The following is a 25,821-nucleotide window of genomic DNA, read 5'->3' on the forward strand; positions in this document are numbered from 1 at the left end:
CAGTCGGCAGATGTGTGGCGAGAGCCTGGTACGCAGCATAATAGGGCCAATCCCAATACACCCCCTACTTTCTACCACTAGCTCTAAAAATGAATCCACAAATTTTAGGGCCCTTGTAATCTTCCCTAGGGATTGCGACACCACTTGCTACGTCACTGCGTGGTTTACGTTCGGGTACGTAAGCGACTGCGTAGTTACGTTTGCACATACGTCACACCGTATCAGGAAGCCGAGAGCTAAAAGCTGTTTTAATTTCAGCTGTAGCGCTGTTAATATGCCACTTTACTAAGTTTTAATATTTTTTCAGGCGTAAAAGTAACCGTTAAGATCCCCAACCTGGGCTCAGTTTATCCAAATAACGCCTGTTAAGAAATTTGTTCCGATGTTTTCGGGGATGAGAAAAGCCGCCGGCGATTTATGGTTCCGCGTTAAATCGACGCAGAACCTACGGCGTAGCGTACGGCGCACGTCGCTGCATAACCTACGCCGTAGGCTCTGCGTTGGTGTAACGCAGAACCATAAATCAGCCTTTATTCTGGCGAGATCTGAAGATACAACACAACAACGAGCAAGCGAGTGATTATGTACATTCACTGAGTGAATATTATGAAAGTAAAATATATATTTATTGCTAGAAATGTAATCAAAACGCATTTTTATGCAGAAACTCAAAATATTGATTTTATTCACTAAAAAAGTAGAAATGTCCGCCATGTTTTTTTTTGTGATTCAGTCTGCAAATGATGACGTAAAGCATTCTGGGAAATCTTTCTGGCCCTCGGTCGCGAAGTCAGCATCTGAAATCCCTCGCTGTGAAGGGCTAGATTCATACCCCCTACCCCTCGTTATGCCCACTAACTCTACATGAAAAGAGGAATTCGGACACCACTACCCTCACGGGAACGTGCGAAATTTAGGGGAAGGGATGAAAAGTAGGGCTAGGGGGGGATTGGGACTGGGCCTTAGTCTCACAAGAAAATGCCAGAGAACAGAAAAAAAGAGTGAAGTGAGAGAAGAGTGCCAGACTCACTGCAGCCGTACTCGTCGGAGCGGTCCGGGCAGTCCGGCTCCTCGTCACACTGGTAACTCGCCGGGATGCAGGTGCGATCAGTCACGCATTCAAACTGCTCAGGAGCACATCTGTCATCCGGACCCTTGGTGGCTGGAACGATAAAGAGATCGGGACTCAGGAGACTTCCGACCACTTGTAAACAGCAAGGTTAAAAGCAGAAGAAACTCAACGGCTCCAATGAGATTTAGCGTATTTGTCTTTTGGGGGTACATCTGGTGAACATGAAGCCAGAGATGGGAGTCAGCTTGCTCATCTCAGAGTGACGAGCGTAACCTGGAGCTGTCTGCCCATCAGTGACAATCGCTGCACAAACAACATCTGCTCGCCTTTGAGTTTGTTCACAAAAAAACCTACGACATGCTGTTTCATCAGAGTTGTCCTCGCAGTCGTTGTCGCCATCACAACGCCAAAGTTTGAGAGCGCAGCGGCCGTTTTTACACTTGAACTCGTTGGGCTCACAAGGTGAAGGAGTGCCTGCAAAAGGATGAGTAATTAAAGGTGATTAAAGGAGTTGAAACATGTTTCAACTACATTTACTGGTAAAGTGCATTGATTTGCATATTTAAAAAAAAAAGATAAAATCATAATATCAGGTTGATTTTTAAATATTCTGCTTTGAAATTCAATTTTTTTATCAGTCAAAAAGATTGCATGTTTGTAAATGTTGGTGCACTGAGAAATTAAATATTGTCCTCAGCAAACACAAGAACTCAACTGCAGAAGTCAAGCAAAGTGTCTCGTCAGACTCAAACGGGCTTACATCTTACGATACGCTACTTTGACAATAATGCAGAGCTGTTTACTAGAGATGCACCGATCGATCGGATCGGTATCGGCCGATACTGCCCCTATCGGTTTTGATCGCCGTTCACAAAATAATAGTTCAAAGCAGGTGGACCCGATGACGTTTACAACAACAACCCGCCGCCCGCGCGTGCGTTCCCATATCTCAGACCCAGGTGTCCTAAGGGGGCGTGACCAGCGTCACCGGTGGGGGAGTTTTACAATGTCCAAATAGGACAACAAATTTGCAGTTTTCAAAGTGGGGAATGTTACAAAAGAATTTCAACACAACAAAGCTGATAAGACATTTGAACGTTTCCCAAGTCAAGGACTATATAAAGAACAGGAGCGTGCAGCCACGCCGCTAACTCACCTGTAACAGAGACCTATAAAGGACAGCAGCAAGAAAAATAAAGAACTACATCGTAAGGTAATGGATTCATAAGCCTTGATCATCAGTCGCTTTATGTTGTAGAAGACATCGGGTTTAAACGTGTCGTTAGCAGCTTGGATCCGCGGTACGCGCTGCCGTGTCGTAAATATTTCACTGATGAATGTCCGCAGGAGTTACAGTATACCAGACAGTCCAAAGCCTCACGCAGGACGACAGTCCTGTCAGTCGCTTCACGAGGGACATTTGGAGTTCTAGTTTGAAGAGTTTCTCTCACAATAATTTCCTCACACGCGGCGGATGCTACCGATAAAGCGCTACATTAATTATTAACCTTAAACCTTAATAATTCATAATTCATTTTTTATTTTAAAATGTATTCCTTTTTCCTCAGGAAAACTAAGATTTATAGTTTACTTGTATCTACTCTAAGAGAGTGACATGTCTACTGTTGTCTGTGTTAGTGTACTGCACGCTGTGTTGTACACATTTATTACCACAAGAAAGCTTAAGCTAATAAGCTACATGAATCTAAGTCGTCTCTTAACCCAAAATGCTGAAAGAGCCATATTGGACCAAAAACACAAAAAACAAATATGTCTGGAGCCGCAAAAAAATAAAAGTCTTGTATAAGCCTTAGAATGAAGGCAACACATGCTGCATGTTTCTATATTAGTTATAACTGGGGGAAGATCTTTTTTTTTTCATTATGCACTTCAAGAAAAAAGTCAAAATGTCGAGAAAAAAGTCGAGATTTTGAGAAAAAAGTCAAAATTTCGAGAAAAAAGTTGAAATGTCAAGATTAATGTTGAAGTACAATCTTGAAAAAAAAGTAGACATGTCGAGAAAAAAGTCGAAATGTTGAGATTAAAAAGGAAAGGTGAAAAAAAGGAAAAAATAAGAAAACAGAAAAAAAGAAAAAAGAAAGGAGAAAAAAAGAAAAAAGAAAAAAAGAAAAGGAGAAAAAAAGAAGAAAAAAAGGTAAAACATTTTTGAAAAAGCTCCAGGGAGCCACTAGGGCGGCGCTAAAGAGCCGCATGCGGCTCTAGAGGAGTGGGTTGCCGACCCCTGGTCTAGAGGGTGAAATATTGCATATTTCCTCAGCCTGAAATAAAACAGTCAATTCATGATACTTTCTCATCTCCTAATTTTGATACCTTAATACAATGTCAGTGTCGTGTACATGAGACAACAATATTGACGAATTTATGGATTTCACGCTGTGATCGGTGATCGGCAATATCGGGATCGGCAGATACTGATTTTGGTGATCGGCCCTCAAAATCCCGATCGGTGCATCTCTACTGTTTACAACTCTGTCCACGAGGCTGCACGACTCACCACATCTGAATTCGTCACTGCCATCGGCGCAGTCCCTCTCCCCGTCACAGATGTAGTCTCGGGGAATACACTCCCCGCTCTGGCAGGTGGCCTGGTCTGCTCTGCAGGGCAGAAACACTCCGGGCAGCGTTCCTTTCCCCGGGACGGTGGTGGTGGTGGTGGTGGTGCTGGGGGCCGGGGTTGTGATGGCTGAAGGGGACAGGCTTTGTCATTCCTTAGAACCGAGCTTTAATTGCATTTTGCGTACGGTCATGTGGAGACATCAAAGCTTAACGAGCGCAGCTCGCGTCATGCAGCCGCGACTCCATGCTGAATGTGTTACGACCTGCCAGCCAGGCGCACCGAAAACCACTCACCGCAGTTCAGCTCATCACTCATGTCCCTGCAGTCGGGTCTGTTGTCGCACAGGTATTCCAGCAGGATGCACGTTCCATCACCACACCTGTGCTCATCCGCCATGCAGGGTCTTTTACTGGGGGTAACTATGAGAGATGCAGGGGTTGAAGCCAGGGGGGGGAGGATGTTGAAGGATCACCGGCATGCAACACACAGACATTACCACCGAAATATCAGGAGACGAGAACCACACAGTGAGTCAAAAAACCAACTGCACCTACGCCGGGAGCAGCTCGGGCATGTTGTAACGACTGTTAATGAGCTCTTTAAGAAAAACGTTTTGTGTTATCATTTCTGTTCAGCGAATGATCTTAAAGTGGAACACAAACGTTATACAGAAGATACTCAAGACTTCACACGGCAAAAACACGAGGGGGGCCCCAGACAACACATACCTACTAATCAAGACGGAATTAGCCGCACGACACAAAGAACTAGACAAAATACAGACAGCAGACAACACACAGACAATACTAAACAGCCTGGACACATTTGTCTGGGCTAGACATGAAGGTGCGCTGAGGGTTTTTTTCACACATGAACTGAAGCCACAGATGAATTCCTTGTGAAGTTTTCCAGGGTGTCTGGAGCAGTTTCCACAACAATAAGTCTGAACTTATTCAGTAGTTCACCCGTCACGCTCTCTAGCCGGCTACCTGAAAAATGCACATATTTGCACACGCTTGAGGAACGAGGGAGCTGAAAGCAGTGGCTGCTTCACACAAGCCCTGGGAGAAAAAAAACTAAAAACGATATGAAACCATCACTCGTCAGATTGACATGTGGATTGTTTGCTAGAAAAGTCATTTCCTGAAGAAGTGAAGAAACGCTTTAATACCCCGAGCTCTGTGTCGAGATGCATCATCATCTTGACTTGATCATCAATAAACCTACTTTTGATTGGTAAGAGGAGAAAACTCTCCCAAACTTTGATAAGTGCCTATGAATCCACTGTAGAGTGTCTACCTGAGTCTCCCTTTCACAACCTTCTAGTTTTGTTTGTACTTTCTGAAATGTTTGGACACATCCTTTACCATACTCCCTGCTGAGTTACCTTCTCTTACTCCTGACTAGTGCAGGAAGTTGTTTCCTTAATCCTTAATACACTCAACACTTAAAGTGATTGAAAAAACAATTTTCCTCGACTTGATCTGGAAAAAATGTGTGGGCGCTTTTTTAAACTTCTTTTGGCCAAGGTTCGTATCCTTTTCTGCGGTTCCTTCCCACTTGCTTGTGAATATTTCCGAAACATCAGAACGCATGTACAACTCCGTCTGCTGTCATCGTCAGACTGAGAAAATCCGGAGAAAGTCAACACGTCAATGTTCATGTGTGAAAACTACGGGCTACACAAATAAACACACCAATGGGAACGCCGTTCAGAGAATATGCAGGCTGGAGACGAAAGTTGCACACTTTCCAAATGCCATGCCTGTTTGCATTTGTGGTGGAATCTGCAGAAAATCAAACGCTGCTTCATATTATGAACAGCAGCAATACTAATGACACTCATGCCATGCAAAGGTTTTGCTTTGCGTGTCCTTTTTGTACTGCTGGACATAAGGGACGCACACTAAAGGTTCCTCACCGAATGTTTCCATGCAAAACATTCCTCAGACCACATGACCACTACTTGTACATCCCAAACTAAAGGCCATCATGAAATGTTCACATGATAGAGAAATTCTCAAATGTATTTCCCCCAAAGGCACTAGAGTAATGGCAGGGTATCTACGGCGCAGTTACCCAGTCGCCATGCAGCCGGCATGGCACAGTACAAACCTGGCTCTGCTAAAGGTTCCACGGAGGACGGCACTTGAATGAGAAACCAGAGGAAGTGTTGAGGTGAGTGCCTAACATCCTGGTGGATCTAATGGCGCTTTTCCACTAGTACCTACTCAGCCCGACTCCACTCTCCTCCACTCAGTTTGGTTCTTTCCCACTAGGGATCTAACATGCTGCAGAGTGGATACTTTTTCTGTAACTACTCCACCGAGGTTCTAAGCTGCTGAGTCGGCTGTATCTGACATCATCACACTACAGGCCACCGATTGGTCGGGGGGTTGGAGTCAGACGTCTGAGTCACGAGGAGGAAATCAGCGAAAGAGCAACTTTGACAGATTCTTGTTCATTTTATTCAACCAGCAAAAGTCTGTTTGGTGATCCAACTCTGAGGTGCAGATGTTCATAAACCTGGTGCTGAGGAGAGAATTAAAAAGGGATCTAGACGGGTGATAAGGAACGACCAGATCCACCAGGAGCTCTGTCACTTCATAGCTGCTCACGGCTCCAGCTGAACTTTCAGCAGCGCTGAGACAAACTACTGTAAAAAAAAAAAAAAAGCGTCGCCGCTTGAAGCTTCTCTCTCTCGCATTTTCTAACTTGGTATCAAACACAAGCCACAGATCCAGCAGCACATCTATCATCTCCTCCAGGTTCTACATCTTTAGTGTTGTTGTCTTCTTCCTTTAGATACACAATTAAATACGTCGCAGCAGCTTCGCTCCAACCCGCCTAGTTCTGATCTGGGTATTGAAAAGAAACGAGGGCAAGACGAGACGAGGCGAGTTGCGTCGGGCTGAGTAGGGGCCAATCCCAATGTTCACCCTACTTTCTACCACTAGCCCTAAAAATCAAGCCACAAACTTTAGGGCCCTTGTAAAGGGATTGGGACACCACTTGCTACGTCACTGCGTGGTTTACGTTCGGTACGTAAGCGACTGCGTAGTTACGTTTGCACATACGTCACACCATATCAGGAAGCCCAGCGCTAAATCTGTTTTAATTTCCGCTGTAGCGCTGTTGCCACTTATTAAGTTTTAATATTTTTTCAGGCGTAAAAGTAACCGTTAAGATCCCCAACCTGGGCTCAGTTTATCCAAATAACGCCTGTTAAGAAATTTGCTCCGATGTTTTCGGGATGAGAAGAGCCGCCGGCAATTTATGGTTCCGCGTTAAATCGACGCAGAGCCTACGGCGTAGGTTACGCGGCGACGCGCACCGTACAGCGCGCGTCGACGCGTAACCTACGCCATAGGCTCTGCGTCGATTTAACGCGGAACCATAAATCAGCCTTTGTTCTGGCGAGATCTGAAGATACAACACAACAACAAGCAAGCGAGTGATTATGTACATTCACCAAGTGAATATTATGAAAGTAAAATATATATTTCTCGCTAGAAAATGTAATCAAAACACATTTTTATGCAGAAACTAACTCAAAATATTGATTTTATTCACTAAAAATGACAAATGTCCGCCATGTTTTTTTGTTTGATTCAGTCTGCAAATGATGACGTAAAGCATTCTGGGAAATCTTTCAGGCCGGCGAGTCAGAATCTGAAATCCCTTGCTGTGAAGGGCTAGATTCATACCCCCTACCCCTCGTTATGCCCACTAGCCCTACATGCAAAGAGGAATTGGGACACCACTACCCTCACGGAAACGTGCAAAATTTAGGGGTAGGGATGAAAAGTAGGACTAGGGGGGGATTGGGACTGGCCCTAGGTACTAGTGTAAACGCGCCAATACTCTGCTGCAAATATAGAACGTCTTACCTGCTCCAAGCCGTCTGAACTGGAAACCCTGGACCGACGTGACGTAGGAGGCGATGGCTCCCGCCTTCACCACGCCGTAGAGCACGTTGCGGATCTGCCCCTCGTTGTTGTAGTCAGATCCCACATCCAATTCCACAAATATATCAACGCCATCCTGTCTTATCATTTTCCTGGAAAAAGCAACAAAGGCACGGCGAGGTCACGAGCTGTGTGGCCTGCAGAGTGCACGAGTAAACAGGACCAATCCCCAGAGGACGAGAAGCCCTTCCAGGACTGACTAATATCTGATCTATTACTGACAAGAGGCCTCCGTGAAAGGCCGTGTAGGGTTTGGGGAAAAGGGAAGAAATATCACCTGGCCAAAGTAAGACACCCAAACGGCACACAACAGCTGCAAGGTATCTACTCTGGGTGTCAGTGTGCATGATTTAAAAGACCTGTGCTCTTACTTAATGAGGACCACGTTGACCGTCTGGACACCTGGGATTTTGTTGTACTCCGACTCCAGCTGTGGAGCAAAAACCGAGGCTGTTAAACAAGCCCGGACACTCGTTTTCAGACACACAAAGTGAAATGTGCAGCTTGGTAGAACCATAGACATTTATACGTAGACGCTGCATCGAGCGCTGAGCCGTACGTCAACGTCGCCGCCATATTGGATGAGGCAAGACTGCGCTGTAAACTAATACAAGTAAATGGACTTATTTTCAGAAAGCGCCTTTCTACAAAGAAATGTACGTTTTACGTCTCATTTATTCATTCACACACGTACTAATATACTTGGGAAACAGTTAGGCACCAAATATAATATATTGAATTTTCTCAGATGGCAAAAATAAGAACTTTATTGTTCCCACATAGGAGTAATTCATGTTTTATCAGCTATAGAGAACAAGGTAGTGCTAAAAAACTATATATATATATATATATATATATATATATATATATATATATATAAATATATATATATATATATATATATATATATATATATATATATATATATATATATATATATATATATATATCACCCCTCAAAAAAATAAGAAAAATACAGAAACATATTTTCTCATCAACAAAACATATTTTTAAATTTTCAAGTAACAAAATAACATATTTTAACTATTTTTCAGATTTTTCAATTATTTTATTGTAATAGTTCAAATGTTATTTTATTGTCTGAAAAATGGTTCAAATATGTTATTTTGTTAATTGAAAAATGTTAAATTTGTTTTGTTGATCTATTTTTCTATTTTTCTCTATTTTTCTTATTTTTGTGAGGGGGGATATATATAGTTTTTCGGCACTACCTTGTTCTCTATAGTTGATATAACATGAATTACTCCTATGTGGGATCAATAACGTTCTTATTTTTGCCATCTGAGAAAATTAAATATATTTTATTTGGTACCTAACTGTTTTCCAAGTATATTAGTGCATGTGTGAATGAATAAATGAGACGTAAAACGTACATTTCTTTGTAGAAAGGCGCTTTATGAAAATAAGTCCATTTACTTGTATTAGTTTACAGCGCAGTCTTGCTACATCCAATATGGCGGCGACGTTGACGTATCGCAGCGGCGGGTAAGAACACTCGATGCGGCGTCTACGTATATATGTCTATGGGTAGAACACCCCCATGGATCACCCGGGGTAACGGTCATCTTTGCATGTCGGGGAGAGGAAACGTACCGTGTCCGTTACCGCCTCAGAGATCTCGTAGAATTCTGATGAGTAGATGTTCTCCAGTTCAGGGCCGTAGACCACCGAGTTGGTGAAGTTGACGAGAGCCCTGTAATAAACTATAAAAAACACAGAGAGGGAGGGAGAGCTCGTCAGCTAAACCACACGGCAAATAAACAACAGCCAGGGCTCGCCACTGGTCCATCTGTTTATTCACAAGTTGTATCAGTGTGACGCTGTCTGGCACCCGTCTTCCCCGGGGCACACAATCTGACAAGTATGACTGAGGCTTAAATGAATCCCACATACCAATTATGGCATCTATTTCCATATCTCACATGTGGTTTAGTGCTGCAGCAAACACACGCACGGGTTCTAAAAAGTGGTAATCACAGGCAAATGCTTATTTACACAATGTTTACATCTATTAAACTGCGGTTTGAGAGCATATCTTCTCTGCCTGCGTCTTTCTGCGGGTCAAGGACGTGGAAGCAAACACCCAGAGAGCAGCAGATCTGGGGACTGAGTGCCAGAGTTGCAGGGGGGGACGGGGTTTGGGTCAGCATGGCTGTGTTAGCCACTGCGTGGGAGCAAGAACACAATCCTCTCACACGGACTCCGGGAAGGGCTCTCAACATTCCCATCAACGTGTACCAGAACAAATGTACTGTATTTAAAATGCATAGAAATCTCAGCTGGTTAATGGTAGGAGAAAAACTACTTCATTCTTTATTAATATTTGTAAGGAATGTATCCATATCAAAAACCCCACAAGTTCTATACAAAAAATGATGTTACAGTTAAGAAAATCAGAGCCACATGTTCTCAGAGGTAATTTTTCACTGCCAAAAATAAAGACAAATTAAAGAACTCTATATATCAAACCATTCAAAAGTTATGGCAGAAAGTAGGAACTATCAGATATCGACCAAACAGATGAAGGGGGGGGGGGGGGGGGGGGGGGGCTAATTCAGGGCAATGAAGGTCAAGTACTCAAAACCGAGTCAGATGACACCACTCACATGTCTTTATCACAACCCGTTCAAAAGTTGTGGCAGAGAATAGGGACTATCAATCAGAAAAAGGGGCGGGGCTAATTTGCACCAATTATATTCAAGCACTCAAAACCTAGTCCGTTGACACCACCCACGACTCTATATTAAACCATTCAAAAGTTATGGCAGAAAGTAGGAACTATCAAATATGGACCAATCAGATGAAGGGGAGGCGCGCTTTTTGGCGTCTATCGTCGCCACGGTAACGCTTTTGAATGAGAAAAGTAATGCGCGGCCGTATTAACTGCCGAAGGAATGGCATAAATTGCGCCAAAATTACACGATTAATTCAAAATGGCCGACTTCCTGTTCGTTTTCGGCCATGGTGCCAAGAGACTTTTCTTTAAGTTGCGCCATGATACAGGTGTGTACCGATTTTCGTGCATGTACGTCAAACCGTATTGTGGGGCTTGAGGCACAAAGTTTTTTAGGGGGCGCTGTTGAGCCATTAGACCACGCCCATTAATGCAAACCATTAAATATCAAATTTTTTGCAAGGCCTGGCTTGCATGCAAAATTTGGTGACTTTTGGGGCACGTTTAGGGGGACAAAAAGTCCCTCCTTTCGTCAGAACAATAATAATAAAAATTCCTACAGATACAATAGGGCTTTCGCACTGTCAGTGCTCGGGCCCTAAATATAAAAAATACTATGTACCAGGTGACACCCCCTGGAGGCAGGCAGGGGAAAGAGGCGGGGGTAGGAGGCGGGGGAAGGGGGTTCAGCAGGGCTGGTGTCACGGCCCACACAGGCTCTGTTTCAGCTGACTGTTACCAAACATCAAGATCACATGAGCTGCATCTCCCTTTCCTTCCGTCCTCACTGCCAGTGACGGTAAACAAAGCTGGTACATTTCTTTACGATCCCCAGTATTTGATATGCAGCCCACCTGAAGGTCTCCACAGCAAACACTCTCCGGTGACCAACATCCGGTCCCGTCCATCTTCTGGCCGGTAGCCTGGCATTCCTCACAGGTTAACTGCTCCATAAACTTGTGTGTCACCTCAGCTGTGTTTCAGTGGAGTGATTGTGCTTTTACAGTTGCCGTTCAAAGACTTGGGAAAATATTACCCCCTGACATTCACACTCCTACAGACGCGGCTCTTTTTAGAATGAGACGATTCTGCTGAGAGCAGACTACAGACGGGCCTCTGTGTGTCATATCTACAGCAGCCTAAATGTTGCAAATGTGACATTTTTAGAAGACCTCTACAAATCCATTTTCCCCACCAGTGTCGGCAGTCACACAGGAATCTTACAGAGCCTCCAAGAGTGACATCAACTTTAACTAGCGCGGAGCGGTAGGAAATGACTCATTTTTACGGATCCATTCACATTAGTTGTACTGAACCAAATCGGAGGAGCTTCAAAACCGTGCAAGTAGTTGGTTGGATTAAAACTTCAGGATCCTTGAATATGGTATTTAGGCCAGACAAGCTGACAGGGCTGACGCTGCCTTTTATTCACACTGATAAAGTATAGCAAAGAGAGACAAGTTTCTCCAGGTATAACAGAACTCTGCTCTCTTATTTGCACATAAACAACCTGTGACGTCGAATGGGCTGTAACAGGCCGTAAAAGCAGATTTTGATCTAATTATTCACTATGTCATCCTTGTTTAGTTGAATATATTGGGAAATAAGGAGTCATACATAGTTTTTATGACACCATTCAGAACTGATTGATGAGCAGCTCACACATCAGCAAAGCTCTTAACTTTGGGTTTTTGCACGCAGCCTTACAGTTCAGGCCAGCTTTAGTTGTTGCCTTGCGTGTTTGGCATTTTAAAGGATTAACTGCATCCAAACTTACGTTGACCGTGATTATCTTTTCATTCTGAATCAATTACTTTTTCCGCTCCACTTATAGCCGAGGTTGCGGGTCACCTGAACAAAACAAATTGGTGAACTTTTGTGTAAGTCATTAGAAGCAAAAAATGTCAGCTGTCCTATTATAATTCCAATGTCACAGGCTAAGTCCATGAAACTTAAAATAGCGCAGGCCCACAGGGTGCTCCATTCTCGCACGCCTGCCAACACTTTGCTGGGGCCGGGTTTGCCAGCTTCTGAATTCAGGCCGGCGGTGTGGGTGCAGGCAGGAAGTCAATATTTGTACTGTTTCTTGCAGCGAGATGCTACTTACCATGCCATAGGCAGAGAGTCGTAGACATCTGATGAACCAATTATGCTCAAATGTGTGCAAAACGATAAACACATACACACAGAGCAAGGACAGTAATGGTGCATTTAAATGTTTCCATTCCCTCTCCTCCTCCTTAGATGATTATATACCAGTAAACATGTGGACACTGAAAGAAGACGGGCAGTTAAGTGCAAAATATATATGGACACTGACACTGAAGCTCCAATGTTGTTTTCACTGTAGCTGAAGATTTATCCATTTTGGCGACTGAATGGGATAGGCGTAACATCTCTACACTTTACACAATTCATTTCCCACTTTAGTCTTCTGTCACACTTACTGACTACGTTTACATGCAGTCAATAACCCTTTTCTAACCGGAATATTAGCAATAACCCGGTTTTGCACGGCCATGTAAACACCAATAACCCCTTTGAATAACCGGAATTTGCTCATATTCAGGTTTTTAAAAACCCGAATATGAGCCCTGGGTTACTCCTTTTAAAACCTGAATATTTGGTCATGTAAACGCCAAACAGAATATCCCCATCAAAAGGAACAGGAATTTGTTTTCTGCATGTTCTTTTCCCAAGGAATCTTGGTCTTTTGAGTCCAGGAAGTTCTTATAAACACGGAGAAACGCAAGACCAGGAGGAGACTAATCACTTCATAAATGTAATGAAGAATATGAACATGTTGTCATTTGTAGACGGTAGAAAGTACCGTGATAGCCAGATTTACAAAAAGGTGAGCGAAAAATTACGCGAAGCAGGATTTGTATGAACGCCAGACCAGATCAAGCTCCGCTGGAAGACGCTGGAAAAGGAGAACTACAGGGAGAGAAACAAAACGGTACCAGCAGGTCTGATTATCTGCCGTGCTGTTATTGTTTTTGTTTTGGATTTGGATACAGGAAGAAGAAGCGGAAAAATGACGGGAATTGCGTCATGACGTTCTCTGTGCGTCGCTGGTTTGATCCAGATTTCCCGAATGATTAATCACCATGTATACAGGGATAACTCTGTTTGCTCACGCATGGAAACAGATTATTCCCAATGTTTCAGTAACCAGAATATTGACCTTAAACCGTATTTTGACTGCATGTAAACGTAGTCATTGTTAAACAGCAGTGACCCAGTCCCTGGCGGTGTTTTACAGCAGAAAACATCTTTTTTGTTTTCTCACCATCACAGGCTGATCTTAGTGCTATTTGTCCCAAAAATATATGAAACCATTTTTTAAGCCTCGTTTTCTCTGCGAGGTCTAATCTGAGCTTTCTATTTGTGCGGTTGGTAACTGGTTTGTCTCTGGCGGTGAAACACCTGGAGAACATTCTTCACCTTCATGTGTGTCGGAGTTTCTCAACAATTGAAAAAGATTCATTCTTTTTTCTAAGAATAAACCAGATTGATTTGCAGCCATTCCTGAGGACTGCTTGTTTCACTTGCTATGAAGGTTTGCAGGACAAATGCAAAATCCCAAACTTGGTCGAAATGATTTGGGATTTTAGAGGAAACAGAAACAAGCTTCTCCGTGTGTTCCTGCAGTATAAATGTGCAGTCTGGGCTGACCTTTCTGAGACCGGTGCTGGTGCACTGCAGATTCACAGCAGGGGGGGGGGGGGTTATTCTGCTCATGCTATGCTTTTAACAAATTAAAGCACCTGTTATGTTAACATGATCTATTGCAGAGCTTTACGAGTGTGGCGCCTTAACCGTGAGTAAAACTTAACCCTTGTGCTGTCTTTGGGTCAAAATGACCCAATTTTTCTGTCCTTCTTTCCTCCTGCTCTCTCCTTCCTTCTTCCTTCCTTATTTTCTCCCCTTGTACATTCTTTCCTTGTTTTCTTCCTTCCTTCCTTCCTTCCTTCCTTCCTTCCTTCCTTCCTTCCTTCCTTCCTTCCTTCCTTCCTTCCTTCCTTCCTTCCTTCCTTCCTTCCCTTTTCCCTTCCTTCCTTCTTTTCTCCCTTCCTTCCTTCTTTTCTCCCATTGTACATTATTTCCTTGTTTTCTCCTTTCCTCCCTTCTTTCCTCCTGCTCTCTCCTTCCTTCTTCCTTCCTTATTTTCTCCCCTTGTACATTCTTTCCTTGTTTTCTTCCTTCCTTCCTTCCTTCCTTCCTTCCTTCCTTCCTTCCTTCCTTCCTTCCTTCCTTCCTTCCTTCCTTCCTTCCTTCCTTCCTTCCCTTTTCCCTTCCTTCCTTCTTTTCTCCCTTCCTTCCTTCTTTTCTCCCATTGTACATTATTTCCTTGTTTTCTCCTTTCCTCCCTTCATTCTTTTTTCCCTTCCTTCCTTGTTTTCTCACTTCCTTCCTTCCCTCCTTCGTTCCTACCTTCTTTCCTCCCTTCCTTCCTGCTTTTCTCCCTTCCTTCCTTCCATCTTTCCTCCCTTCCTTCCTTCCTTTTCCCTTCCTTCCTTCCTTCCTCCCTTCCTTCTTTTCTCCCTTCCTTCCTTCTTTTCTTCCTTCCTTCTTTCCTTCCTTCCTCCCTTCCTTCCTCCCTTCCTTCTTTCCTTCCTTCCTTCCTTCCTTCCTTCCTTCCTTCCTTCCTTCCTTCCTTCCTTCCTTCCTTCCTTCCTTCCTTCCTTCCTTCCTTCCTTCCTTCCTTCCTTCCTTCTTTTCTCCCTTCCTTCCTTCTTTCCTTCATTCCTTCATTTCTCCCTTCACCCTCCCTTGACCCAAAGACAGCACACGGGTTAAAACATTCTTTTTCCTTCTTTTAAATGTGTCAATGATGTTATATGTAAAAACCCTGCTGAATATGGCAGCTACCTGACCACACAGATGGACACGGCCTCACTGCACGTCTGTGTGGTCACTGAGCTAAAAACACCCCTAAGCCTCTTTTTCATTGCACTAAACATTAGCTTTAAAAGACATCCCACTCCTAGTGAGAACAAGCCTCATTTATGGCAAACTCAATTGAGCGGCGTCTATGAAAACATGGTGTGGTGAACACGTATCAACAACACTGCAAGCTCCAGCACAGCCTGGAATTATGGCTGAATGCTTGCTCTGCATGCTGTTACTGTAGGATTTGTAGGAATAATTGTCAGGTCTGAATGGTCCCAGAAGACGGGCAACATCAAAGTTACTCATCAAAGCGCCTCACTTGACCCGCACATAATCTAATCACTTGCGTGGGTACTTGCCGGCCGGTCAACAGCGGCTCATAGCACCGGCTCTCTCTGGGCCGGCCTGGGCGGCATGGAGAGTTTGATTACCATCGCTTGAGATCCTTTGATTAGAGCGCCGGGTTGCGCCCTTCTGCTAATGAGCGTCTCCTCTACTCCAAAAACCCACTCTCCTTTGCATCGCTTTGTTTCCAAAGCAACAAAGGGGAAATCCCCTGGTTGAGCCCCACCGCCATTAAAGGTGACGAAACTGTCAGAGCGAAGACATGACAACTGGGGAAAGAGGTGGGGGGGGGGAGAATTGCATTCCACACTTTTGATTCACAAACTATTAAAGCTGCTCAGTAAAACTGTGGCAGCTTTGTGGAGCGGGCCCCTCCGCACACAGGAGCCCGAGCAGACAAAGACTTAATTGAGCAGTGAGCTGGATCTGGCTTTTAAAGACCAGCCACACCGGGCTTGACCATCAGCCCTAAAGGCAGCGCTCAGTACCGGTCAGGCCCGTTAAAGAGGGAGCAGGGGAGACCCGGCATCATTAGAGCAAAGGCCCAAACATCACTGCACCATCACGGGTTTAACCCTTGTGCTGTAGGAAGTAAGGAAGGAAGGAAGGAAGGAAGGAAGGAAGGAAGGAAGGAAGGAAGGAAGGAAGGAAGGAAGGAAGGAAGGAAGGAAGGAAGGAAGGAAGGAAGGAAGGAAGAAAAGAAGGAAGGAAGGAAGGAAGGAAGGAAGGAAGGAAGGAAGGAAGGAAGGAAGGAAGGAAGAAAAGAAGGAAACAAGGAAAGAAGGAAGAAAACAAGGAAAGAAGGAAGGAAGGGAGAAAAGAGGAAGGGAAGAAGGAAGGAAGGGAGAAAAGAAGGAAGGAAGGAAGGAAGGGAGGAAGGAAACAAGGAAAGAAGGAAGAAAACAAGGATAGAAGAAAGGAAGGGAGAAAAGAGGAAGGGAAGAAGGAGGGAGAGAGCAGGAGGAAAGAAGGGAGGAAGGAAGGAAACAAGGATAGAAGGAAAGAAGGAAGGGAAGAAGGAGGGAGAGAGCAGGAGTAAGGAAGGAAGGAAGGAAGGAAGGAAGGAAGGAAGGAAGGAAGGAAGGAAGGAAGGAAGGAAGGAAGGAAGGAAGGAAGGGAGAAAAGAAGGAAGGGAGAAAAGAAGGAAGGGAAGAAGGAGGGAGAGAGCAGGAGTAAGGAAGGAAGGAAGGAAGGAAGGAAGGAAGGAAGGAAGGAAGGAAGAAAAGAAGGAAACAAGGAAAGAAGGAAGAAAACAAGGAAAGAAGGAAGGAAGGGAGAAAAGAAGGAAGGAAGGAAGGAAGGAAGGGAGGAAGGAAACAAGGAAAGAAGGAAGAAAACAAGGATAGAAGAAAGGAAGGGAGAAAAGAGGAAGGGAAGAAGGCGGGAGAGAGCAGGAGGAAAGAAGGGAGGAAGGAAGGAAGGAAGGAAGGAAGGAAGGAAGGAAGGAAGGAAGGAAGGAAGGAAACAAGGAAAGAAGGAAGGAAGGGAGAAAAGAAGAAGGGAAGAAGGAACAGGAGAATTAGGTCATTTTGACCCGAAGACGGCACAAGGGTTAAATAATGTCATTCCTTCTCTCACCTTAAGTTCTTTGCTTGACCTGTCTGTCTGCATAAAATATGAATGTGCCAGCTGCTTCTTTCCTCAGCGTATATTATAAACACAGCACCTCTACTACTTAACCCTGGTGCTGCAGGCGACCAGGCAGAAAAAACTCTGTCTCCAAGTCAACTTGGTGCCCTTTGGGGAATTCCTGGGAGTGAATTTTGGCTCTGGTATTCAGCTGCCCCCCCTGTGCTCTCCCACTCCCTGCAAAGCCGGAATCAAAACCACCATTGTGCCGAGAAAAAAAGGCAAATTTTTCAAGTGCTGTGTAAGAGCTGGTAATAACTGGGATGTCACCTACACAACTTTGAATCTTTGATCTAATTAAAAGCAGAGGTTTGTATGTTTCACAGTTACATGGTTTCAAAACATATTTTTTGATGGAGGTGTCGTCACTTCTGCATGATGGGTTGCTTTTGCGTGATGGAACAATCCCCTCAAATTTTCCATTTGCATCACAAATTACAGGGAGACGCCTGGAAGACACTTGGAAAAAAGAGTCTTCGGATTCAAAGGCGTGCATGCCCGAACTGAGCTGTTCTTGAAATGATATCTGAGAGCGTGTCTGGAAATGAGTGCTCATAACTGAGTGGAGCAGGTGACAGAAGGGCATGCCAAAGACAAGAAAAGGAAAAAGAGAAAGAAGTGCTTTAAAACTTACTGTATTCTGGCTCGACTGGGCTCTGCATGTTCCTCAGATACGAGGAGTCCAACCAGTGGTCTACAAGCGGAGAGGTAAAGGGCGGGGAGCGAAGCGGCGGTGCGGGGAGACGTGACACGGGGGTCGACGGGGCACAAGGAGCCACAGGTGAAATATTTCGACCAGAAAAATGACACAGGACCAGGGAGAAAGGGCGAGTGAGTCAGCCGAGAGCAGAGAGGTTAATGGTTCAGGAAGGTTAGTGAGGAAATGATTGAATGCAGAAAGAGAAAATAGAAAAGGAATAATCAGAATCAGAAGAAAAATAAAACATTACAAATATGAACTAAACATAGCTAAAGATTAAAATTAAGGCTGAGACAAGACGACTGAATAAAAATCAACACTTGCACTGATAATCACCATTCCCATGTTCGGGGCAGTGACATGCAGAGGTGGGTAGTAACGAGTTACATTTACTCCGTTACATTTACTTGAGTAAGTTTTGGGAAATGTTGTACTTTTAGGAGTAGTTTTGAATCACTATACTTTTTACTTTTACTTGAGTAGATTTGTGAAGGAGAAACTGTTCCTCTTACTCCGCTACATTAGGCTACGTTGAGCTCGTTACTTTTCTTTTATCCCTTTTATCCGCGTACCCGTCAATCTCATGACATCACTGAGTGATTCTTTGGGAAAAATGTTTGTTTTTGCATGTTTTGTCACATTTACACAGACTCAAACACACACAGAGTTTCTATGAGTTCATGGGCTTGTTCTAGTTCTGCCTGGTTAAAAAAGAAAAGCGCAAAAAAAAAACACTTGGTTTGTATGTGTATATTTATGTATGTGTATGCATATGTATGCGTATATATATATGTATATATATTAAATATAGCAATAATGCACATATATATGTCTTTGGTTTTTACATGCATGGTATCAATCATTAGTATGTGTGCAGACAAGGTACAAAAAAAAACCCAAAGTACAAAGGCTTGAAATTTTGTGCTACTTGTGCTTAATTTTTTTTTCTGTTATTATTTTATTTATTTATTAAAGTTGAATTTACCTTAAGATTATTTTAATTTAAGCTATTTTTTATTTTTATTAATTTTAATTTATTGTATTATTTTATTGATTTAATTTGCCTGAAGATGATTATTTTGTACTTTTGTCTGTTTGAATGGTTGTGTTAAAAAAATAAATCAGACGTTACTCAACAGTTACTCAGTACTTTAGTAGTTTTTTTCACCAAGTACTTTTTTAATTTTTCTCAAGTAATTATTTGAATGACTACTTTTTACTTCTACTTGAGTCAAATTATTCTGAAGTAACAGTACTTTTACTTGAGTACAATTTTTGGCTCCTCTACCCAGCTCTGGTGACATGTAAAAGGACTGTGCATGCTGGGAGACTGGGAGTTATAGTACAAAGTTTGTGTCTGGAAACATATAGCTAAGTCAGTGAAAAGGTCAGACGGCACCGCTTTGGAAAAAGCTTCTTCCTCAGTCCAACTGTGCAAAGAAGATACTCTACAAACAAACACCCCTGCGTCTTCGCCTTCTCACATCTGCTGCCTGACAACATCCATCCTGGGATTGTGGAGTGATGCAGGGAGGAGCCACTTCCTGTTTTCCTTTTCAAATGGAAGAAATGAAGACCACTAAACCCCTCTCTTTTTTTTTAAAAACCATAAGTTCAGCCGCCTGCACTGGCACGGGCAACAATGACCGAGCCTCTGCTATGCGGTGACTCACTTGTTCTCCCACAGCTCTGGATGCATCACACTATGGGGCATGTCATGAAATGTCAAGTGAGGAGGAGATTTTCACTCATTCTGAAACATAGATGGCTTTGTTGCACAAGGGTTGGAGTTACGACACATTTACAGGATTTCTGGGGGCATCCTCACCGCCCTTCATACAATGTGCGACTAGGGATGGGCGGTATGGACTAAAAAATGTATCACGATAATTTCTGGCATTTATCCCGATAACGATAAAATAAATACCAATTCAACTCCACCTTTGTAACTATAAATCTATCACCACATTCAGTCTTTGGAGCCCCCAAATCACTGCTCTAAAAGAATACTGAATGCTACTAAACTACACCAATTAAATTGAATTGATAAAAACCAATTAAATGAGTTACACCTGTACTGCAAAACTGGAATGACTCAGATCCGCCATGTTTGTTACACAAACACGTATCAACGGGAATTTATCCTTCTTTCTTTTTTTCTTTCTTTCTTCCTTTCTTTCTGGCTCATTTCTTTCTTTCTTTCTTTCTTTCTTTCTTTCTTTCTTTCTTTCTTTCTTTCTTTCTTTCTTTCTTTCTTTCTTTCTTTCTTTCTTTCTTTCTTTCTTTCTTTCTTTCTTTCTTTCTTTCTTTCTGGCTCATTTCTTTCTTTCTTTCTTTCTTTTTTTCTTTCTTTCCTTCTTTCTGGCTCCTTTCTTTCTTTCTTTCTTTCTTTCTTTCTTTCTTTCTTTCTTTCTTTCAGGCTCATTTCTTTCTTTCTTTCTTTCTTTCTTTCTGGCTCCTTTCTTTCTTTCTTTCTTTCCTTCTTTCTGGCTCATTTCTTTCATCCTTCCTTCCTTCCTTCCTTCCTTCCTTCCTTCCTTCCTTCCTTCCTTCCTTCCTTCCTTCCTTCCTTCCTTCCTTCCTTCCTTCCTTCCTTCCTTCACGTACGTTGTGCGTGGATTTAACGCAGAACCATAAATCAGCTTTACACAAAAAAGTAATCAATGGGAATTTATCGTTTTTGCCGCGCAATGACAAATTCTTACCGTGGGGAATTTTTTTGACGGTATATCGTGAACGGTAAAATATCGCCCATTCCTAGCAACTTTTAAACTGCATGTAAAAACCTCAATCCGATCTACTTCGGACCTATTTCGGACATTTAATAATCGGGTAGCAACACCTAGATAATTTTTTTGACGGTATATCGTGAACGGTAAAATATCGCCCATTCCTAGCGACAACTAGAACTGCATTGCCGCTGCACGTTTTCCTGCTCCGGTCCAGATTCAGTCCACTCCATAAGCTCCGACAGACGGCAGTAAACAAAAGCTCATTCATAATCAAGTGAGTGTTGCTGGATCCAGCTGTTTTACAACTGCACATATAAAATCCATATGGCTTGAGATGCTCATTACTATAGCCTTTCAGAGAAGAGTAGATTTAGAAAAGCGTGGTGTAAAGATTTACTTTCAGATTGGCCGTAACTGCTGCCAGGCTCGCTGCTGTCTGGCTGCTGCAGTTAAATAAAGCAGATGGAGCTCCGTACGACGTTGTACTAAAAACTCCCCACTTGGCTAAAACTACTTTAAGCCCATCCAGGAAACAGATGACAGAAAAAAGGACCTGCCCAAATGATCTGAGGTCTCCTTCAAGAATAATGGCCCAAACTAATTAAAACTAATGAAGCTTCTCTACTTCAAAGTGTGTTGATATGTGGTGGATGCTGCCGGGCTGGAAGTGAGAGTTGGAGAGAAGGAGTAGGAGTTCTCCACTTTTATGAGCTAAAGTATGAAGAAGAAGGGGAAAAAAATAAAACAACACATCTAAAGTATCAGCACGGTATCACTTCTAAGTAGCAAGGCCACGTACTGAATTCTCAATCCAGCCAAAGCAGATGAAACGGACCCTCGCCGGTTCCCAGGAGATTATTATTTCATACGAATCCTCGTGTTCAGCCAGGAAGTCACCGATCAGCTGCAGAGCTCAATCCAAATAAACTCCGATCTGGGAAAACCGCAGAACAACCGAGTTGCCAAGCCCATAACCACAATATCTAATTCAAAGTTTGTCCTGCAGCGCAACAAACCATTATCCGGGCTTGACCTTCGCGTATCTTTTTAATGCTGCAGGATAAAATGTTATGAGGGTCAAAAAAAAAAATACACAAATATGGAAGTCCCAAGCCCGTGCCTGGAACTGCAGAACGGAAGACGAGAGTATTGACCCAGCTGCATGTGCTCACCGAAGGAAACCCCTAAACACTAAAGAGGAGCGGCACGCGGCCGTGTGTGCAGCAGCTCGTCTGTTATTGGTGCAACAACACGGTGTGAAGAACCGGGGAGCGAGGTGCAGTGGGAAGACTTTCAAGATGTCTCACGATCCCGCTGTACGTGAACGGAGGGCACGGACACGAGCTCCGGACCCACTGAACTGGGCCCACTGCGTCGCTACTGGCTTGGCTGAGGTTTAGCTGAACTCGGGGAATTTCTGAGACTTGCATACCAGACCGCTAGTGTGTGCTGGTTTTGCCAAAACAAGTACACAATATGCAGAGTGTGAGAAACTGCACGATCAGCAGTATGCTAAAAATACCTGGATTATGTTCGACTCCTGTGAAAACTTTCAATGTGAAACCGACCATTCCTCTTCAAGTAATGGCTCACGTCACTCCACAAGTACAGTTTAAAAGTGCAATAACCTTCTCTCTCTAAATTCATCACTGGTATTTTTGTCTCTTTGCACATGTATATATTATTCATTTTTTTAGTTTAGTACTTCTTTTGTACATTACTTTTTTTTATATTTATATTGCTCTTTTTAAGTACTTTGCTATTTATTGGTTATTTTTTTAGGATATACTTTTTTATACCTTTTCATACTTTCGTAGGGCTGTGCGATTAATCGATTTTAAATCTAAATCGGATTTATTAATCACAATCAATGTTGAAAAAGGAAAATGGGAAAATCTATTTTCCTTTTTTTGCAGCTGGCTGCATTACAGACAGAGCTCGTCTAGTCATCTTTGTTTGGTCAAGAAAATTGTAAATGTTGTCACTTTACTAAACTCAAGGAGGATTTACAGTATCTTTCAATTGCACTTCATTCCCAATAGGGAAATTTGTTTGCTATTTTTCTTTAAAAATAAAGATAAAATATTTGAAACAATTTACTCCATTGTCTTTTGTAGTTTTACCAAAAAAAATCAAAAAAAATTACAAAAAAAAATCAAAATCGAAAATCGGGTTTTCAGAGAAAAAAATCGTGATTTTATTTTTGTCCAAAATCGCCCAGCCCTATACATTCGTGTATATTTTGTAAAGATTGTTGAGCGTGTGTATGTTTGCTGCTGCACAAGTGAATTTCCCCTCTGGGGGATCAATAAAGTTTATTCTATTCTATTCTGTGTTATATCCCATAATGCAATGTGTCAGTAGGACAGATGTTCATCACACTGGTCATGTGTTTGCTAAAACCCTATACAGGCAGGTTTTACACAGTGCTGAAGCAACACAATTAAACAGAGTACTTAAGCTACACCTGTTTCTGATGATGTTGAGTTTAACTTATTAAATTCATGTTGTTTATCCTGATAACTCACGGCCTCCATGTTTAACCGGAGTAACCGTGGAAGTGCAGTTGGAATACTCTTTCAAGTCTTTCTGAGCTAGGCACTTGAATCGAGGGCCAAGATGAAATCCTCCACCCCTTTTAAAAGCTTAAATGATGACAGGATTCAATATGGCTTTCTGATTATTTTGGTAGTGGAGGCGACATCAAACCACTGACCAAGCTATTTCCAGTTTCCTTGTTGTGACTGCACTCATGTTCAATTTAGAGCACAGCTGCAGGTAGAACTGGACATGATGATGTTTAGGTGTTACTGTGGTAAAGCACAGCTAAGTTACCCCCCCCCCCAAAAGAAATCCACTCTTTTGATTCACAAACAAACACAGACTACGTTTACATGCAGTCAAAATTGGGGTTAAGATCAATATTCCGGTTACTGAAACATTGGGAATAATCTGTTTCCATGCGTGAGCAAACAGGGTCATCCCTGTATACATGGTAATTAATCATCATCAGGGTATCTGGATCAAACCAGCGACGCACAGAGAACGTCATGACGCAATTCCCGTCATTTCCGCTTCTTCTTCCTGTATCCAAATCCAAAACAACAATAACAGCAGCACGGCGGATAATCAACAGCCCAGTAGAAGTCGCCTTCTTCCAGCGGAGCTTGATCTGGGGCCTGTACTACGAAGCGGGATTTGGGGTTAGCGAGGTAACTTCAGTTTTAACCCTGGGTTTTCAGGACTACGACGGTGGTTCACTTCTTAGCGGGGCACATCGCCATGGTAACTTATGCTGAACAGCTAACCTGCTCCGGAGCAGGTTATGTTCGAGATACAGATCGCCGGGTGTAAAAGCACCGCCCACTGACCAATCAGCTCTCTTGGAAAATGACATGCCCTTTCGAAGCGGATCGTGAGAGGATCCCTCCGAAGAGAACACCCCTTTGCTTTCCCTGAAGAGTACCTGTATGAACGATCCAAAAAAAAAGGAAAAAAAGAAAAAAGAGGTGGAGGAGAAAATAAAAAATAAATCAATCAATGAATAAATAAAACAAATCATCACCCAAAATCCGATGTACAGTCAATCCAAAACTAATACCAATTAAATAAATAAATCAAGAAGAAATGAAAAAGAAGATGCATTTGTAAGGGGATAGCAAAAAAGGGATTTTCAATTTCGTCCCTCGAACATTCTGAGAAGTCACTTTAAAATACTAAATACCCCCCTCCTGAAAAAATAAAAAATAAAATAAAATAAATAAAAAAACCCAATTCTTTGGTACAGCATCAGCACAAGTTATCGGTCAACAACAATAGTTATAGAACCAATATATACAGGACTGTCTCAGAAAATTAGAATATTGTGATTTTCTGTAATGCAAACACAAAAACAAAAAAAATGTCATACATTCTGGATTCATTACAAATCAACTGAAATATTGCAAGCCTTTTATTATTTTAATATTGCTGATCATGGTTTACAGTTTAAGATTAAGATTCCCAGAATATTCAAATATATGTTTATATCCCTATGAATTTACGCATTTATACAGTCAGCGATCTTTTGCCAGCTGTCTTTCCTGCATTTTGCAGCTGCAACTGTGTTGCTTTTTGCCTGTATTATATGCCTATACTCATCATATTTCCGTAAAATTATTGTTTGCTCTTCGCTACTGAAATAAGCGGCTCTGACAGCGGACTTCTCCATGCTTGCGATTGGTCATGCGCTGAAATCACCGCCCCTTTTATGTGCACGCGCTCATATCCAGATTGGAGAAACCTGGGTTGATATACCGAGTTGATAACCACCGTCGTGTGACCGCTTAGCGTGATTGCAATTGTCCCGCTTAGTGAATCTGGATAAGGAAAAGATATCCTGGATATGTTGAACTTGCTTCGTAGTACAGGCCCCTGGTCTGGCGTTCGTACAAATCCAGCTTCGCGCAAATTTTGGCTCACCTTTTTGTAAATCTCGCTATCCCGGTACTTTCTAGCGTCTACAAATGCAGAAATGTTCATATCCTTCATTACATTTATGAAGTGATTAGTCTCCTCCTGGTCTTGCGTTTCTCCGTGTTTAGAAGAACTTCCTGGACTCAAAAGACCAGGATTCCTTGCGAAAAGAACATGCACAGAAAACAAATTCATGTTCCTTTTGATGGGGAAATCCCGTTAGGCGTTTACATGACCAAATATTCGGGTTAGAAAAGGAGTAACCCAGGGCTCATAGACTACGTTTACATGCAGTCAAAATTCGGGTTATTGCTAATATTCCGGTTACTGAAACATTCGGAATATTCCGTTTACATGGTAATTAATCATTCGGGATATCTGGATCAAACTAGCGATGCGCGGAGAACATCATGATGCAATTAGCGTCATTTCCGCTTCTTCTTCCTGTATCCAAATTCAAAACAAATGCTGCTTTGCGCAACTTTTCTCTCACCTTCTTGTAAATCTCGCTATCCCGGTACTTTCTACCGTCTACAAATGCAGAAATGTTCATATCCTTCATTACATTTATGAAGTGATTAGTCTCCTCCTGGTCTTGCGTTTCTCCGTGTTTATAAGAACTTCCTGGACTCAAAAGACCAGGATTCCTTGTGAACAGAGCATGCGCAGAAAACAAATTCATGTTCTGTTTGATGGGGAAATCCCGTTAGACGTTTACATGACCGAATATTAGGGTTTTAAAAGGAGTAAC

The 25,821-nt window shown here is 42.7% G+C and overlaps 1 protein-coding gene across 4 annotated transcripts in view; it reads right to left on the reverse strand.

Moving 5' to 3' along the window:
• hspg2 (heparan sulfate proteoglycan 2) overlaps window positions 1-25,821 on the reverse strand; it is a 198,005-nt gene that overhangs the window by 111,106 nt on the left and 61,078 nt on the right. For all 4 annotated transcript variants that reach the window (XM_061735372.1, XM_061735373.1, XM_061735374.1 and 1 more), the window contains exons 4-11: window positions 17,818-17,877; window positions 9,233-9,342; window positions 7,990-8,048; window positions 7,541-7,710; window positions 3,944-4,069; window positions 3,588-3,776; window positions 1,427-1,546; window positions 1,031-1,162 (exon numbers count right to left, since the gene is read on the reverse strand). In XM_061735372.1, coding sequence (XP_061591356.1) covers window positions 1,031-1,162; window positions 1,427-1,546; window positions 3,588-3,776; window positions 3,944-4,069; window positions 7,541-7,710; window positions 7,990-8,048; window positions 9,233-9,342; window positions 17,818-17,877 — 966 coding nt within the window. The remainder of the gene's footprint in view (window positions 1-1,030; window positions 1,163-1,426; window positions 1,547-3,587; window positions 3,777-3,943; window positions 4,070-7,540; window positions 7,711-7,989; window positions 8,049-9,232; window positions 9,343-17,817; window positions 17,878-25,821) is intronic.

This window comes from Cololabis saira, chromosome 12 (genome assembly GCF_033807715.1).
Source record: "Cololabis saira isolate AMF1-May2022 chromosome 12, fColSai1.1, whole genome shotgun sequence".
NCBI lineage: Eukaryota > Metazoa > Chordata > Actinopteri > Beloniformes > Belonidae > Cololabis > Cololabis saira.